At 53.9% G+C, this 16,520-nt stretch overlaps 1 protein-coding gene across 3 annotated transcripts in view; it reads left to right on the top strand.

The window, feature by feature from the left end:
• Window positions 1–9,137: 9,137 nt before the first annotated feature.
• The window catches only part of TMEM185A (transmembrane protein 185A), a 37,982-nt gene continuing 30,599 nt past the window's right edge, over window positions 9,138–16,520 (top strand). For all 3 annotated transcript variants that reach the window (XR_009698888.1, XM_061177967.1, XM_061177965.1), the window contains exon 1: window positions 9,138–9,211. Coding sequence is in view for 2 of the 3 variants with exons in the window: in XM_061177967.1 (XP_061033950.1) it covers window positions 9,174–9,211 (38 nt within the window). In the remaining variant the exon portion in view is untranslated. The remainder of the gene's footprint in view (window positions 9,212–16,520) is intronic.

Raw genomic sequence — 16,520 nt, forward strand, 5'->3', positions numbered from 1 at the left:
CTAGGAGCCGCAGTCACATGAGGAAGGTGGTGAGACGTCCCCCAGGTCCCACAGAACAAGTCAACATGGGACGAGGCGGTGGGGCTCCAGGAGCGAGCCCTGGAGTGTAAGTGCCCCGAGCCAGGGCAGTTTGGGCCTTTGGGAAGCGGGGCTTCCTTCTGTGGGAGGTGATGGTGATGAAGCTGGGTGGTGGCAGCAGCCAGACCTGCAGGCGGTGTGTCTTGGGTTTGAGGGGAAAGTCTGAAATGGGACATGGCTGTGAGATGTCCTTTTGGATCATGGATAAAGGTGAGAGGACTCCCGTCCTGGGGCAGGAAGGAAGGGGCGCCGGCTCTTGTCGCATTGCGGTGGCCACACTGAAGCGGCAGGTGTTTTATCCCCACCATCTGCAAGGATTTCCAGAGAAATGAGGATCTTGCGCTTTGAAGTACTGCTCCGTATTCCCTGGGCTGGCCCTGCTCTCCCTGCCCTGGGAGAGCCAGTTACCAACTATATTGAAACGACTATTTTAGTCACCTGGAGTTTACTTTGGCCACCTGTGAGCAAGGTCTAGATTTCACTGGGATGAAACGGATGAAAATAGGTGGTTTGAACGAAGAGAGGCTGCCAAAGTGGAAAGGACTTGCTGTGTGACTGGAATCCTGGGAGCTTTGCGTGAGCTGCGCCCAGCTGGGGAAAACACCACCCCTCCCTCCCCGCCGACAGACACACACACACATCCAAATTGAATAATGTATCCTCCAGGAGTAAAACACACAGAGCAGCAATTTTGGCTGGTTTTCTATTCCGTTTCCTATGGAGCTGCAAATTCTCTGAGATGTCATGAAAAGAAAAGAATTTCCAGAGGAGAGAGGGACAGAGTCTGGGATCAGAATAATACTAGAAATAAGTCCTAGCCACTAAAGAAGCAATGTCCGCCAGTGTCCCCGGGTTCAGGCAGGTTCAGAAATGTGGCGGCATCAGAGACCCACAGGTTCGGGCTGTGACCTGGCATCGAAAGGAAGGATGGGCCTAATGAGGCCTAATGAGGTTGTGAGGTCACTGCAGTGGGAGGTGCAGACGGCGCCGGGGGCTAAAGAGGCAGCCCTCCCTGCTGAGCGCCGCAGAGCAACGTGAACATTACCTGTGATCCTGGATTTGAAGCACCTGCCGCATAGCAGGTGGGCACTTGGAAAAGGAGGAGAATTTCAAGGCCAATGTGACCTGCTCAGACACTCCTGCCGGAAAAGAAGGGGATTTTGTCATCACAAATGGTAAGCGCTGCTTCTGTTGAGCCTCTACTAGGCAGTGTGGAATTGGAGAGACGTCAGGTGCTCGTCCCCATCTTGTCTTCCTCTCCTCCCCGCACAAATGGGGACACAGCACTGCCAGTCCTCTTTCCTTAGGAGGGGTCATGTGATGACCTTTTGCCACTGAATTCTGAGCAGAAGCATTTTGTCACGGCCATCTGTGTAGAAGGCACAGCGGGGCCGGGGGTTAATCCTCAAGCCGTGACAACACAGACACAGACCACTGTGTTTCCTCCCCCAGGGTCTTAAGTCCTGCACCTTTGACCCTTAGATGTGAGATGCCAGACTCTGTGCCTTTAAGGCCCTGGGCAGGGTTGGAGGTGTTCCAGAGAGAGGCTGCCCCACAGGGAGCCCGCGGAGGGAATTCCCCCAAGCCACCCGCACCCTTAGGTCCCTGAGCTGCACCCATCCGTCCCCGCGGGGCTGTGCTGAGTCTCTGTCAGGAGGGCAGCCGCCAGCTGCCGAACGGCCCTGTTGGGGTCGGGGGCGTCCTCGTGGGGCCCAGCCCCGAGTCCCCCTCGGGGGTGACCCTGCTGCCCACAGCGCCCACTCTCTCCGGAACCTGGCCTCGGTCTGCCCAGCCTGGCTTTTGCCCTGCCTGTCCCCCCACTCAGAGCCGCTTAGGCCCCGGTCCTGATGACCTCATGCATGTATGTTTATCTGAAAGTGCCAGAGAAGCATCCCCTCCCACCAATATCATGCTTCGGGTGGAGCTGGCAGGACGTGATGTAGCCACTCGGCGAGTCTCCTCGTGGTTGGTAAATGATAATCATGGCCGCGTGGATGTGGGGCGAATCTCTGTGCTTCCGAGTTATTTTGAAATCGTTCCCTACGTAATGCCCAAATGTTTGAGTACACTGATGGCCTTCTGAATGTGACCGTGAGGTTTTGGTTTTTGAGCCTGAGTGTGAGAGGCAGAGGGGCGTCTTGTGAGCCACGCGCAGAGCCGGCTAGGACTGTGGTGTCCCCGATCAGGGTGTCTGAGCAGAGGGGCAGGCTGTAGCAGATGGCAGGGGTGGTCCCCAGGACGCTCCCCCAGGCCCCAGCCACCCGCAGACCCGCATGAGGACTTGGAAAGGAGCCAGGCAGGAGAGGGCTTTGGGGTCCCGGTGACGCAGGCTGTGAAGAGGGTCAGCCGCCCCAGAGAGGGGGAAGGGGCAGCGCCCACCAGACCCCATGTGACCTGCCCTGGGCTGGCCGGGGGCGGCCGCTGGGAGCAGGCGCCTCTGCCGGTGAGCTGCAGCCCTGGACCCCAGCAGGAAATGGGTGCTCCAGGACCAGACCCCCGTGGGGCACTCCCGGGGGAAAGCAGGGATTCCTAGTGCCCGTTCGTGCAGTGAACTGACTGATGGGGGACAGTGCTAGCCCAGGCACGGCCGCGGCAGGCAGGGCAGCAGCGGCCGGGACACGCCAAGAGCACCCCAGGGACATTCCGGGAGGCACTTTTCAGGGGGGCAGCAGCACCCTCCCCAGTAGACTCTGGACGAGCACACACCACCCCGGCACCCAGCCAGTCCTGACCAGGGCGCGGCAGAGCACACGGGAGCTCCCTGCCCATCAGCGGGAAGGTCTGACGTCCTCTACGTGCCCTGAGCCTGCCCTGTGAGGGGCTTGTGTGAGTTGTCTCAGCCGTGGCCCTGTTTCCCGAGAAGCCCCCGTTCCCGGGCCCCAGCTAAAGTCTGCTCTGAGCTCCAGCCCCCTTGGCAAAGCGCTGACCTCCTGCCTGCCTCTCGCCTACCCTCCTCTGTGGCAAACATCGCCGGCTGCTGCTTGAGGGGCCCTCGTGAGCAAGTAAGGGGTCCCGGGCCTTTGCCTGTCCTTGGTCCCTGAGCTGGGGCTGGGCACAGGGACGGGGCTGGGCACAGGGATAGGGCTGGGATGGTGGCGGGATGCAGGGTGTGAAGCCAAGGGACATTCACAAGACAGCAGCAGGGTGCAAAGCCACGTGCGCTCAAGCATCCAGAAGGAGGTGCATCCACAGGACCCTGAAGGGCACAGACACTCACGCCCGTGAGGACACTGTGAGAGTCCACCAGCCCGGCGGTCCCCGTGCTTTGAATGCAGGCTTGCCGCCTGCCTGACAGCCAGTCTGCCGGGGGCAGTGAGCCTGCAGGAGAAGGTGGGGCCACCACGCCGCCGGGAGAGAAGGGAGCAGAGTGGTTAGTGGAAGGAGAGAGCAGGGCCCAAGCCTGTGCAGAAGAGCCGCCTTCAGAGGGCCGTGCCTCGGACCCCCACGTCCAGATGAAACCTTCTCCATCCTCACACCCTCTGTGCTAGATCCCACCTCTCCTCCAGGGTCTCATCTTCATTTCAGGGGAGGTGGTGTCTTGACAGGGTTTAGGAGAGTCCCCGTGAGCAGGGTCCGGCGTCAGGCTCTCAGTGTCCTCGTCTGTAGAATGGAGAGTGTAACAGTACAACTTCTGAGCCTTGATATGAGATTGTGTTTGGTTCCTGGAGCCGCCCAACAAGGTACCACAAATTGAAGCCGCCAGTGGGGTTGCGACTTCTCTCCCTTTTCTGAAGGCTCAAGTGAAAAACATCACGGTGCTGGCAGGGCCGTGCTTCCTCTGATGGCTCTGGAGGAGGGTTTTTCTTCTTTCTTCCATCTCGTGATGTCCCCAAGGGTTCCCTGGTTTATGGCTGGATTACTCCAGACTCTGCCTTCATTTTCACATGGCTGTCTCCCCTCTGGTCATGCCAACGGCCAGTTTGCCTGCTTCTTTTAAGGATACCGGTCATATGGGATTAGGCCCAGTCTAATGACCTCATCTTTTTTTTTCTTTTAAACATCTTTATTGGAGTATAATTGCTTTACAATGGTGTGTTAGTTTTTGCTGTATAACAAAGTGAATCAGTTACACATATACATATATCCCCATATCCCCTCCCTCTTGCGTCTCCCTCCCACCCTCCCTATCCCACCCCTCTAGGTGGTCACAAAGCACCGAGCTGATCTCCCTGTGCTATGCGGCTGCTTCCCACTAGCTATCTATTTTACATTTGGTAGTGTATATATGTCCATGCCACTCTCTCACTTCGTCCCAGCTTACCCTTCCCTCTCTCTGTGTCCTCAAGTCCATTCTACACGTCTGCATCTTTATTCCTGTCCTGTGCCCTAGGTTCTTCAGAACCATTTTTTTTTCTTTTTTTTTAGATTCCATATATATGTGTTAGCATACGGTATTTGTTTTTCTCTTTCTGACTTACTTCACTCTGTATGACAGACTCTAGGTCCATCCACCTCACTACATATAACTCAATTTCGTTTCTTTTTATGGCTGAGTAATATTCCATTGTATATATGTGCCACATCTTTATCCATTCATCTGTCGATGGACACTTAGGTTGCTTCCATGTCCTGGCGATTGTAAATAGTGCTGTAATGAACATTGTGGTACATGTCTCTTTCTGAATTATGGTTTTCTCAGGGTATATGCCCAGTAGTGGGATTGTTGCAATGACCTCATCTTAACTCGACTACATCTGCAAAGGCCCTATTTCCCAGTAAGCTCCCCTCGCAGGTACTGGGGATGAGGGTTTCAGCATATCTTTTGGGGGGCATAATTTAACCCCTAACAAATATGCCACAAGGTGTCACCTGCATATGAAGTGCCTGACCCAGTGTAGGTGCTCAATGCCAAGGGGCTGTTATTACTGCGTATCCAAGATCTACCTTCCCCCACGTTTTAATATTCCTGAATCTGTATGTCTTATGATCTACTTGGACATTGCTTGACGGATTTTTTCTTTTTCCATGTAAAATATGTTATGAAATGGATGCTCTGTCTCACATCTGTGCAAACATGGTATAACTTGTTCAGGAAGCCTCAGCATCTCCATGCCCTGCGAGAATGTGGTGCGGCTGCCCACAGATCATGCCTGCAGCTCCTGGAATCTTAGGAAGCAGAAATCATGATTCCGGCAGAGGTGGTGGACCCAGGGTGAGGCCTGGGAGGAGGGGCAACTGCTTGGTAGCGGGGCTCTTCGGTGTGTCGGACTCCCAAATTCATTTCCTGGGCACTTGCTGCGCACCTATGGCATACCGCGCTGCAGGGGTGCAGGCGGTAGCAGGAAGCCCAAGGGCCTCCTGAGCTGAGCCCGCAGGACACAGAGGCCCGGGAAAGCCCCCCTCCTGCTGACTGCAGGGAGGCCAGGGCAGGATGGTGTGCAGTCCATGGGGCTGGAGCAAACATTTTAGGAGGTGAAAGGATCCCAGTGTAGACCGGAGACTGTGACAAAGCAATCTAGCTCTCTGAGAAACGTATGGAGCTGCCTCACTGAGATGTCGCTCCGCAGAGGCCCAGAGCCTCCCTCTCCACCTGGGAAGCCTTCCTGGAGCCCCTGGTGGCAAGAGAGGTCCAGAATGGAAGCACAGGGACATCCTGGTGGCTCTAGACTCCCAGACACCGCCTACCCATCGGCCTTCCAACAGGAAACGGCCCGTGCTCCCTTCCTCCTGGGAAGCTTTCTCCAGGAGAGGTGCTCACCCACCCGCTCCCAGGTCCAAGTGACAAGATGGCCAGTGGGGCCTTGAGACGCCACTCTCTCCCTCTTGTCTCAGCAGCTGCAGTTTGCAAGTCCCGAGGGAAGCCTCCCCGATGAGGGGTGGCCCCTTCTGGGCTCTGGAGGAAGACGGGGGCAGCTGCAATCCAAGCAGAACCAAAGATCCTACTGCCTCAGTCCCTTCCGCTGCACCCCAGCCCCTCCCCCAGCTCCTTGAGCCCCCAAACACAGCCCCTGTGTTCTGCCACCCCCCCTGCCAAGCTCCAACCACCTGCCAGGGAGCTTTCAGGACCAGAAAGACGGTGCACTTAGCAAGTGAAGCTAAAGTAGCCAGAAACAAGGGCCCTCTAAGGAAGCGCTGGGGGGAGGCACCTTGTAAGTGGAGTCTTGGGAACTCCAGGGACTCCAGGGATTTTCTCATTGGTGGCATTAAGGGTGTGGCCTTTCAGGAGCTCAGAGTGGAGAGTTTCAGGTCCAGAGAGGGTCAGCCTGTAGCCACAGGCTCCCGGCTGAAGAAGCTGTCAAGCTGGTCCCCCAGGAACCCTGGGGTAGGCCCCCCGGCCTGGCCAGGGATTGGCTCCCAGCTGTCCCTCCTGCCAGTGGAGCGGCGGTGAAGCTGGTCTAAGTCCTCTAATTCCATGCCCCCTCCACTCTGCTGCTGCAGTGGCCCGGGGGCGGAGCCCTGGCAGCACAGCGCGGAGAGCTGGGCCCCAGCCACTTCCTTCCCTGACCCAGTTCCTCCATGACCAGACTGTCTGAAGGCACCGGAATTCTCTCCTTTCAGGGTCCTGCTCTTCAGAAGCCCGCCCTCCACCCCATCACATTGGAGTCAATATGAATGTTGAATTGGACAAGCCACCAGCTGCTTTCTGGCTTATCTGGGGCTCGTGCCTTTTCAATCCAGAGCCATTCCATGCCTTTGTATGAAGATTGTTGGGAACCTCTAAGTAAGGTGGCCCTCAAATTTGGTGGCCAGTCCGGGTTAGCTAGAGATGATGAGGGTGTCATCCTGTGCATGGCTCAGGGTCCTTCCTCAATGTTCAGGCCCCTCATGGGTCTGTCCACACAGGCCAGGGGAGCTTTGGGCCACTGCCCAGGGTGGTACATTGAGCAAGGGGTCTGAGGGGGGCAGCAGATGGGCAGCGGGGTCTTTTGTACTTGTTGGAGAGAGAACAAGAGGGACGCCTGGATGTTCTGATTCTTATTTCCATGGGAGCACCAGGAGAGGACATGGCTGGGCCGCCAGTAAAGTTGAGGCAGTCTAGGTTCATCCACTTCTCGAAGGTTGAGGATGGGAAGCCTTGGGTAGTCCAATTCTTCCCGTATGTCCTTGTGGACAGGCCTCTATGCTCCCTTGGCAATTTGGCTTGTCAGAGCAAAACAATACATTGACAGTTGGCCTGGTCATCTCGGGTTGAGGGGGTACTGTGGGCTTGCAGAGCAGTGGGTCAGCTCTGGGACCCCCTGGGACCTCACCAAAGTAGTGCCGGCCCTTGAGGCTCTGGACCCTGAGCAGCCTGCCTGGTCTCTGTCTGTGAAGCTCTTGAAAGGGCAACAGTGTCTGTTATTCAAGTGTCTGAACTGACAAACAACCTCACTCTTAATGCCTATTTGGGGTGAGGCCACCAGTAATTAAGGTGGTGCTGGCCAGTCTGGTCACTGGCAAGTACCTCTTTTCTGCAGAGTATGGGCTGCAGGTTCGGCAGGACCCCAAGTCCTACATCCTCAGTAGCTGGGCAGCTCAGGGCACATTATACAAGCTTCTCTGGGCCTCAGCTTTCTCTTCTGTATTTATATGTTCATTGGGAGCCTCCTCAGGGGTACACACCAGACTCCGCTTGGAGGATGGGCAGGGGAGCTAGACCAAAACTCTGGGACAGGGTTCTGGTGCTTCAGCAGCTAACAAACTTGATTCAGGTTACGCATCCTTAGAAACAGCTCACATAATAATACCCACTCCCCAGTGGGTTTGGGAAACCTAATTACTACTTGTGAAATGTTTGCAAGTTCACAGAAGAAAGGTGATACCATCATGGCAAACTATGACTACCATAATTGTGATCTTCTCAAGCTGCCCCCAGGGCTAAGTCCTATAAAATTGCCGTTTGTGAAATTCTGCTATTGTTACAAAGTGCAGCTATCATCCATAATGATACAGACTAATGTCTAAGGTATTGCTGTGCTCATGGAAAACTCTTAAATCAGCCGAAGTGAAGGAGGTAGACCAGGCCACCTGCCGTGAGCTTGTCCTGCTCTCTAATTCCAAAAGTAAACAGACTCCTTGAGGAGGTCGGCCCCTGAAGAAGCACCAGATAGCAACAGCGTTCTCTGAGCACCTAGCGTGCACCGGGCAGTGTGTTATGCACGCTAGCTCATTGAATCTTCCCAACAAGTTTAGGAAGTAGATTTTATCGTCTCCATTTTGCAGAGGAGAAAAAATGAGGCTCACAGATGTTGACTTGCCCACAGAAAATGAACCTGGCAGTTATAAATAGCATGGCTTAGAGTGGAGACAGAGCTGGGCCGGGTGGGAGGTGACCAGAGAGTCTGGGCAGGAGGCAAGGAGTCTCTGAACTAGGTTAGCAAAGCGAGAATGACTCCCACATTTCCAGTTTGGGCACCCCTACCCTCACCCCCGCCAACCCAGTGAACAGGTCCGGCCAACGGAGAGAGGCAGCCGAGGAGGGGAAGGCGGTAGGGAGGGCAGATGACTGGTGCAGGGTAGCCTGAGCTTGGGACTGCCAGCATATCTCCACGCGCTGGCCTGGGCCTTGGGAGCGGAGTTGAGACGCAGTCACTGACAGATTTGACAGGTGAAGGCCTGGGAGGAGATGGCCAAAATGCGACGTGTCACCCGGGGCCACTACCCCCAAGGCTCAGTTCTCGCTGGAGGAAACCTCCACAAGGCAGCGCGGGCCAAGGTGACAGGTGTCCGCGAAGACCTCCCCGCGGGACTCGCCGGCGGCGCGCTCGCTCCCCGCAGGCCTGCGCCGAGTCAGCGATCCCGCTCAGCTCTCCGCGCCCTCCCCCGGGTTCCCGGTCCCTCCAGCCTCCGTCGCCCCCGCCGTCTCCTCCGCCGGGCGCGGAGCCGGGGGCCGGAGCCTCCGCGCACCGTGAGCCGGGAAAGCGGCCTCGCGCGCCGCTCGCGGCACTGCTCCGGCCTGCCGGGCGGGGCTCGGAGCGCATGCGCGGCGGCCTACGGAAGCCCGGAAGGAGGGGTGGGAGGTGCGGCTCAGGTTTCTCAGGGCGGCGGCGGCGGCGACGACTGGGACGCGGCTCGCGCTGGCACCATGAGCCCGCTGTAACGCGCAGGCTGCGCGGCGCGGGGGGCGGGGTGGGGAGGAGGAGGAGGAGGAGGACGGCGCGGTGAAGTTCTTCGCCATGAACCTGAGGGGCCTCTTCCAGGACTTCAACCCGAGGTGAGGCGCCGCCCGCACGGCTCGGGGAGGCACGGCGTCCGTGATGCTGTGGCGGGCGGCGGGGCCTGCCCGAGCCTCCCCGGAAAACCGGTCGGCCTCGGCGCCGGCCCGCTGCCTCCTCCCGCGCCCGCTGCCTTCAGCCCCCGGCCCGCCGCCCCATCTAGAACCTCCCGGCCGCGGTCCCCGCCCCGCGGGAACCCCGCGCCTCCCCGCTTGCCCGCCCTCCCTCCCTCCCTCCCTCCCTCCCTCCCTCCCTCGTCGCTGTCCCAACTTCCCTCTCTCCGCTCCATCTTCTGGCACCCGCTGCCTGCCATGCGTTCCCCGCGCCAGGGCCGGTTCACTTGACCCGACACCCCTACCCCCCAGCCCAGCTGTTTCCTCCAGTTCCTCCCAGCCCTTGAGGTTTGCCTTGGACGTATGCCCATCCCTCGCTTGTGTGCTTCTTTGTGGAACTGATGTCTGAAACACTGTTGAATCCTTGGAGTCCGTGTCAGGGTATGGCAGGACCTTACATAACGCTTTTGGGGGGTAAAGCTGACAATTTTCCGTACACGTTTTCTCATCAGTCTTGACTCTAAGTTGATTTGCAGGAAGCAGATATTGCTGTCCTGTTTCCCAGATGGGGACTAGCCAGTGGACTGGGCAGAAGGAACACTGGCTAAGGAATCGAGCGTCTGTCCTTGGACTTGCCCAAGTGTTCTGTAGCTCTCTTACCTCCCCAGGCTGTGAACTCCCTAAAGCAGAGACCGTCTCCTGCTCAAATCTCTATTCCCCGCAGCTCCCGCTGTGTCTGACACATAGTAGGCACTTACCAAATGTTTGTGGAACTAAACTGAACCTAAACACCTGGATTGGAGAGCAGGCCGTATGTAGCTCGGGGATCCTCTGCTCATCTGAAAAATAAGGAGTTGGCCTAGCTGGTCTCCGAAGTCCACTGCTCTGTGAAGGGAGTGCCTAGCTCCCGTATTTGCTGGTGGAAGGCACGCGCTCAATAAACCTTTCCTGTGCCAGGTCCCATGCCGGCTGCTTCAGCTGCTGAGAGGGCCCAGCGTGAGGGTGGAGAAGGGCAGGCCAATAGACGATTGACAGCACAGTGCGGTGTTGTGCTGTGGGAGCCCAGTGGAGGCCACCTTCCAGGCTGCTTGTGGGGGGTGTCTTGGGAGGGAGAGAGGATGAGTGCGTGTGTGTGTTGGGGGTGCAGCCTCCTTAGGGACGCTGACATTTTAAGGTACGAGCCATTGTGACTTCCTGGGTGCTCTTATTCCTCTTGGAGCACCACCGAGTTCATGTTCTGTTTAGTCTGGAGTGCCAGTGTCCGCATCACACTGCAGTCATTATCACTGTTGGCCTTGAAGGCGCTCTGCATAGAGGGGCTCGTTGAGAGCAGGTGACTGAGAACTGACTGCAGCGCCTTCCTCTGCTGCTCCTAGGGGTTAGGATTGGTCTCCAGGGTAGCAGGGCTGGTGCGGGGCATCGGATAGGCCTTGTGTATCTACATTGTTTGGCGATGGTGATAAGAAAGATAAGTGAAAGCTGAATTGTTTTGTGTCCTTGGGCCACTCACTTATCTGTCTGTTTTATAGGCCGAATGAGTATAATCTCTCAGCAGGATAGAGAGGCCAAATTAATGGTTGATTGTAAGGCGCTTTACAAATAGAAGGTTTCAGGACAACTTTGCAAGGTGACAGATCATTCCGAAGCCACAAACAGCTGCCTGGAGTGATGGAACTGGCTAACACTTGCTGAAACAAAGTAGTGCTGCCCAGATAACATCCTTAACCATTTTTTTCTGTAGTAGCTTCTTTCTGCCCCCGCCCCCCCCCCACCGCCCCGCCCCCGGAAATTGGCACAGGAAAATGACAATTAAATACCAGGTATCTAAACATGTTTATAGTCAACATCAACGTACTTATCAACCCTTTAATTCTATTGGGATTGAGATGCACATCTCCCTGAAAAGTTTGAAGGTCTTTTATAGGATGCCGTTTTCGTTTTCGTTTTCCTGATGCCCTGTTGAGTCGGTGGGAGAGAGCCGTGTTTCCTCGCCGTAGGGACTCCTGAGACGGTGGCCAGCTCATGTTGGCAGGTGCCAGCTCTCAGCTGGTGGTGTGTCATGCCTTGTGGGCACACCTCGTTTTCGACATTGTTCTTTAGTTTTTAGTCTTGCTCCATGCTGAGGAGGACCTTCCAGACAGCTCGAAGAGCAAACCGCGGGCTGTAGACAGGAGGAGACCTTGTGCCAGGGCCTCAAACCTTGGTGCCGCTGCCTCGCTCCCCGCCTGGAATTCAGAGCCAGTTCAACACCTCCCTCCTAGCCCAGCACCTTAGCACACACTGTTCTCTTTGCCGGGAGTGTTTCCCTCTCTCTCCTCCTCTCCTCCTTACCTTGTTAGCTTCTGTTTCTCCTTGAGATCTCAGCTCACTTGTTGCTTGCTGAGGGCAGCTTTTCTGACTTCCCGCCCAGCGCACTGAGCCCTGTTTGTACAGTCTGTGTGGTGCGCTGTGTTCCTCCATCGTACACTCATCTGTACCCTTGTATTTGTCTGTGTGCTTGTTTGACTAATGCCTGTCTCCCCTATGAAACTCCGAGCTCCATGGGGGCAGGGCCATGACTCTGCGTGTTATGGTAGCCTGCATACCTGGAATAGTACCTGGCTCAAAAAGTATTTGTGGGATGGATGGATGGATGGATGAATGAATGAATGAACGACTCACTCTCCAGAGTCACTGCCTTCCTCATGGTCTGCGGCCTGGTTCTCTTTCCTCTCACCTTCTTCCCTCCTTCAGAATGCAGCCGTTCCATTGGAGAGCTGGGAACACCACGGCGCTAAGCAGACCGTGGCTGCCTTGACTTTGTGGATTGTGTATGTCACAGGAATAGTCACTGTCATGGTTTGGTGGGCCCCAAGGCATGGGCCGTGGCTCCAGATCTCCTTTCCAACCTTTTGATCTTGGGAGTCTGAATCCGCTACTGTATTGCCAAGGCTCTGGAAAACTACACTGACAGAGAATGATTCACAACTGTCAACACTCAGATGCACAGGACTGCCAGCTGACCCTCTGCCTACTTCCATCTGGCTCAGCACTGGTTGATCATGAGCTTCTTTTCAGTTACATAGGTTAAGGCTTGCTGAAACAGACACCCCGGACCCACCAAGTCCTTCCCTGAATGCCCAAGGCTTCCTAACAGCTGAGGAGCCCTATTTATTGAACAGGCAAACTCTTAGAAGTATACGGAATTGACAGACTTGGATCCTGAGGTGTTCCTGGGAGGTAGGGATCTGGGAGTAGGTGGCATTAAGCCGGCACCCTGTCCCCACCACGGAGCCTTGGGATTTCCTGCTGCCTTGTGCAGTTGCTGGCTCAGAGAAGGCCCTTCAGCCCTGGTAGCCAGGCAGTGCTCGAAGGCTGTGAGAACTCTGCTAGGCCTTCTGAGTCAGCCGCAGTGAGCTCCAGATGGAGTGTGGTGCATCCCGCAGGTGTCCTGGACTGGGGCAAAGGCTGAGGAACGCTGCTCTGGGCATTCCGTCGTGTGGGGATGGAGTCCTGAGGTCAGTAGCATTTAGAAACTTCCATATGCTGCAACATCTAAAGCCATTCTGGAGTCTGTGTGAGTGATCTTGTGTCTTATTCGAAGTCTGGAAAAATGAATGTGATTGCGGGTAATTAACAACAGGCAGCTACCTGACCTTTAAGAGGCATTTGTAAAGTATATGTAAAGCATTACCTCATCACACATCTCCCTGCTTCCTACTGTGTGCCAGAGATGTGCCGGGCGCCTGAAGTACAAGAGTGAATGGGACGTGGTCCCTCCCCGCTCGAGCCCGGCGGAAGAAGCAGAAATGGAAACATTAAAATTCAACGCAGGGCAAGGCGTTCCAGACACAAGAACCAAAGAACCCAATGCTGCGGGAACACAAGAGGCAGAGCCACTAATTCTGTCTAGCGTGGGCAGGGAAGGTTCCACAGCTCGATTCTGAAGGGTATAGTTATAGGCTTTTGTCAGACAAGAGGGCAGGAAAGGCATCTTAGGAGGGACAAAGTATGCAGAGGCGCGGGGTCATGGGAGGGCCTGGTGTGTTAAGACAGTGCTGAAAGGTCAGTGTGGTGGGGCATTGCGGGCAACGCCTGTCACGTGACTTAAAAATACTACACGTAGTGTTAACAATTACTGTAAATGTTTTTGACACATTACTGTTTTTTTTCTTAAAGCAGGCTCCAGATCCATCAATAGTGAGTGTATGTTGGTACTGTCAATGACCTCTTCACCACCCAAATGTCTGTTTATCTGTCATTCTGTCATCTCAAACTACCTCTAGTAAGAAAAGCTTGTTGATTATACTGAGGTTATTAATAATAGCTATGACTTCTGGGACACCGACCACGTGCCAGGCACAATATCAGTGCTCTGCACCCATTATCTTGAACCTTTACAACAGCCCTCTGAGTTCGATGTCAGCCTTGTTTTGCAGAGTCTTAGCTTGTGACTTCCCTGAAGTCACACAGGCGGTGAGGGGCCAAGTCAGGAGTCGAACAAGTTGGTCTCCTTCTGAAACCTGTGCTCTTTCCGGTATGCATGCCCCCCTTCTGATTTAGTGACATCCCCCCACCCCAGCCGTGGCACAGGAGGTCCGATATACTAAGGAGCCTTCTATTTATGAGTTGTGATTAAGCAAAGCAAACCTTGTGTTCGAGCTTACGCATCCAAATGAGTATTATCTTTCAAAGCAGTTACTTAGGGAAAAGGTAAATATAAACCTATTCCATTGCTCATACCCCTTGTTACTCATTTGAAATCTCCTTGGAAGCAAATCCTGTAAGAAAATCCATCTCATTGCTTTATAATCATATATCATTTTTTAACCAAACTAGTGCTGCCTAGTTTGGTCACACATCCTATCCACTAAACTTGGCTCTGACTGACTTTTGGCCGTTTCCAAAAATCCACTCTCAGTGAAGATTTGGCACCACTGGGGGTATTCAGAAGAACGGACTGCAGGCTCTCAAGGCGATTCCAGGAGGAAAGCTCCAAAGACGGTTTGAGCAAGGAAGTGGAATCAGTGCATTGCCTCCCAGGGGGACTGTTTAAAGGAGACCCGTCTCATTCGAATGCAGAATTTCTGGTTTCAAAAATATCATTCCCGTTACTTGCTAATTACACGCATATGTTTCTTGGCTGTGAGTTCTTTGAAGGCCAGGAGGGTGAGGTGTTGGATAAATGTGCTGAGTGAGTGGATGTTGAATACAGATCGCCGTGAGCCAGTGGGGAACTCTGTGTTGTAGGGGAGAGGCAGTGGACTGGAGGCATTTTAGGTCGTTTCCTAGGACTTTGGGAGTGAAGCTTCCCAGTATTGAGCTTGGGGTTTCTAATTGCCTTGCCTGATCATAGGCCATGCCTGTACGAGGAGACTACAATTTAAGATGAAAGCCTTCAACTCTGGAGATAGGCTCTTTATAAGTGACGATTCGTAGTTTGTCACCTATGACCTAATAGTGAGAAAACTGATGGCTAAATGAGATTGTTATAACTTTTCTCTTTTGTAATAGTAGTAGCAGCTAAAATGGGTAAAATCCATCATTTACACAGGGCTCTCATATCCCCTTATCTTCATGAGTGGATATAGGAGCAACCCAATGAGGAGAGAGTGACCCACGCACAACCACACAGCTGGGAAACAGTTCCCACAGGCCTGGGCTCTGTCTAGTCCTCCTCAAGAGTGATTTGTTTTTATTTGGCTTTTGTACTTTCTTGTCAGTAAATGACTTTAAATTTTGTTCGTAAGGTTCTGCTCAGTGTAAGAGGTGCAGTTCCTTTAAAACGCTGGGAGAGTGTCAATTAGCGGTTTGTCAGCTGGAGCTGTTCTCTAAAGTTGTAGACAGAGAGGCGCTCACAGGGATGTGTCGCCTAGAGCATGCGTGTGTGCAGGTGTGCCTGCTCCAGTTAAAGCCAGCGGCTTTCCCTGGAGAAAACTGATGGGTCTAAAAAGAGTCCAGCTGCATTCTTTTGACTCGCAGAAAACAAGATAATAGAACGTTTGTACGCACAGTGTCATCTCTTTACTGGGTATATTCCCTCCCTCCCTAAATCCTTTTTTCCCTTCCGCCCAAGGTGGAGAGAGGGAATTTGAGCCTCAGGCAGAAAGCTCTGTGTACATTTCAGAGAGGATACGAGCTTTGTAGTTGGACCCATGTGACACTACTTAGTGATCTTGTACTGGCATTACAGACTCAGATGAGAGTGGGGTAAATTCACTTTTAAGGTGTAATTGGAAAAGCGAAATTAAGGAAGTAGTGGTTTGATGCCAGAATATCCATTGGAACCTCCATTTGCTGTTGTGTGGAGAATTGAGCAGTCTGTTTTTATACTTGGACTCTGGTCTGAATGTTTCTTGAAAAGTAACTCATAGTAGTTTAGGCTTTTTTATTTTTATGTTTAGTTTAAAAATTTTTTTTTTATATTTGGAGTTTTTTATCAGTCTTTTTTTTTCCTACAGTGATCACGGTTTATTTTATTTTATTTATTTATTTGGGCTGCACTGGGTCTTCATTGTTGCGCGCGGGCTTTCTCTAGTTGCGGCGAGTGGGGGCTACTCTTCTTTGCGGTGTGAGGGCTTCTCATTGCGGTGGCTTCTCTTGTTGCGGAGCACGGGCTCTAGGCACGTGGGCTTCAGTAGTTGCGGCTCGCGGGCTTCAGTAGTTGTGGCTCGCAGGCTTCAGTACTTGTGGCTCGCGGGCTCTAGAGCGCAGGCTCAGTAGTTGTGGCGCACGGGCTTAGTTGCTCCGCGGCACGTGGGATCTTCCCGGACCAGGCCTCGAACCCGTGTCCCCTGCATTGGCAGGCGGGTTCTTAACCACTGCGCCACCAGGGAAGTCCCAGGTTAGGCAATTTTCAGTCTATTTTGTCAGTTTATTATGACTTGTGTAGAATTTCTGCCTCCAGTCTCTACCAACTACAATCTACCTTACACACTCTTCTCTACCTTCTGTCACTCTTTTGCTCAGAAAATCTTCAGTGGCCCCCTGTTGCCTAGTAATAAATTCTAAGGACTTTACCTTGGTATTCAAATCCCCCATTCTACCTTTCCCTTGTTTCCTCTGGTGCCTTCTCTCCCGTCTCCCCAGCACTCCACACCCCAAGATTTACAGAGCGTACTCCACGTGTTCTAGTCTCCTGGGGTACAAAAGACTGTCTCATGCTTTAAAAACTCTTATTCCCTTTGTCTGGAATTCCCTATCCCCAAACCCCACCTCCCTTCCCAGCTCTCCCAGGGAAATGAACCTTCCATGTCCCAGTTTGCCATGATATATA

This window comes from Eubalaena glacialis, chromosome X (assembly GCF_028564815.1).
Source record: "Eubalaena glacialis isolate mEubGla1 chromosome X, mEubGla1.1.hap2.+ XY, whole genome shotgun sequence".
NCBI lineage: Eukaryota > Metazoa > Chordata > Mammalia > Artiodactyla > Balaenidae > Eubalaena > Eubalaena glacialis.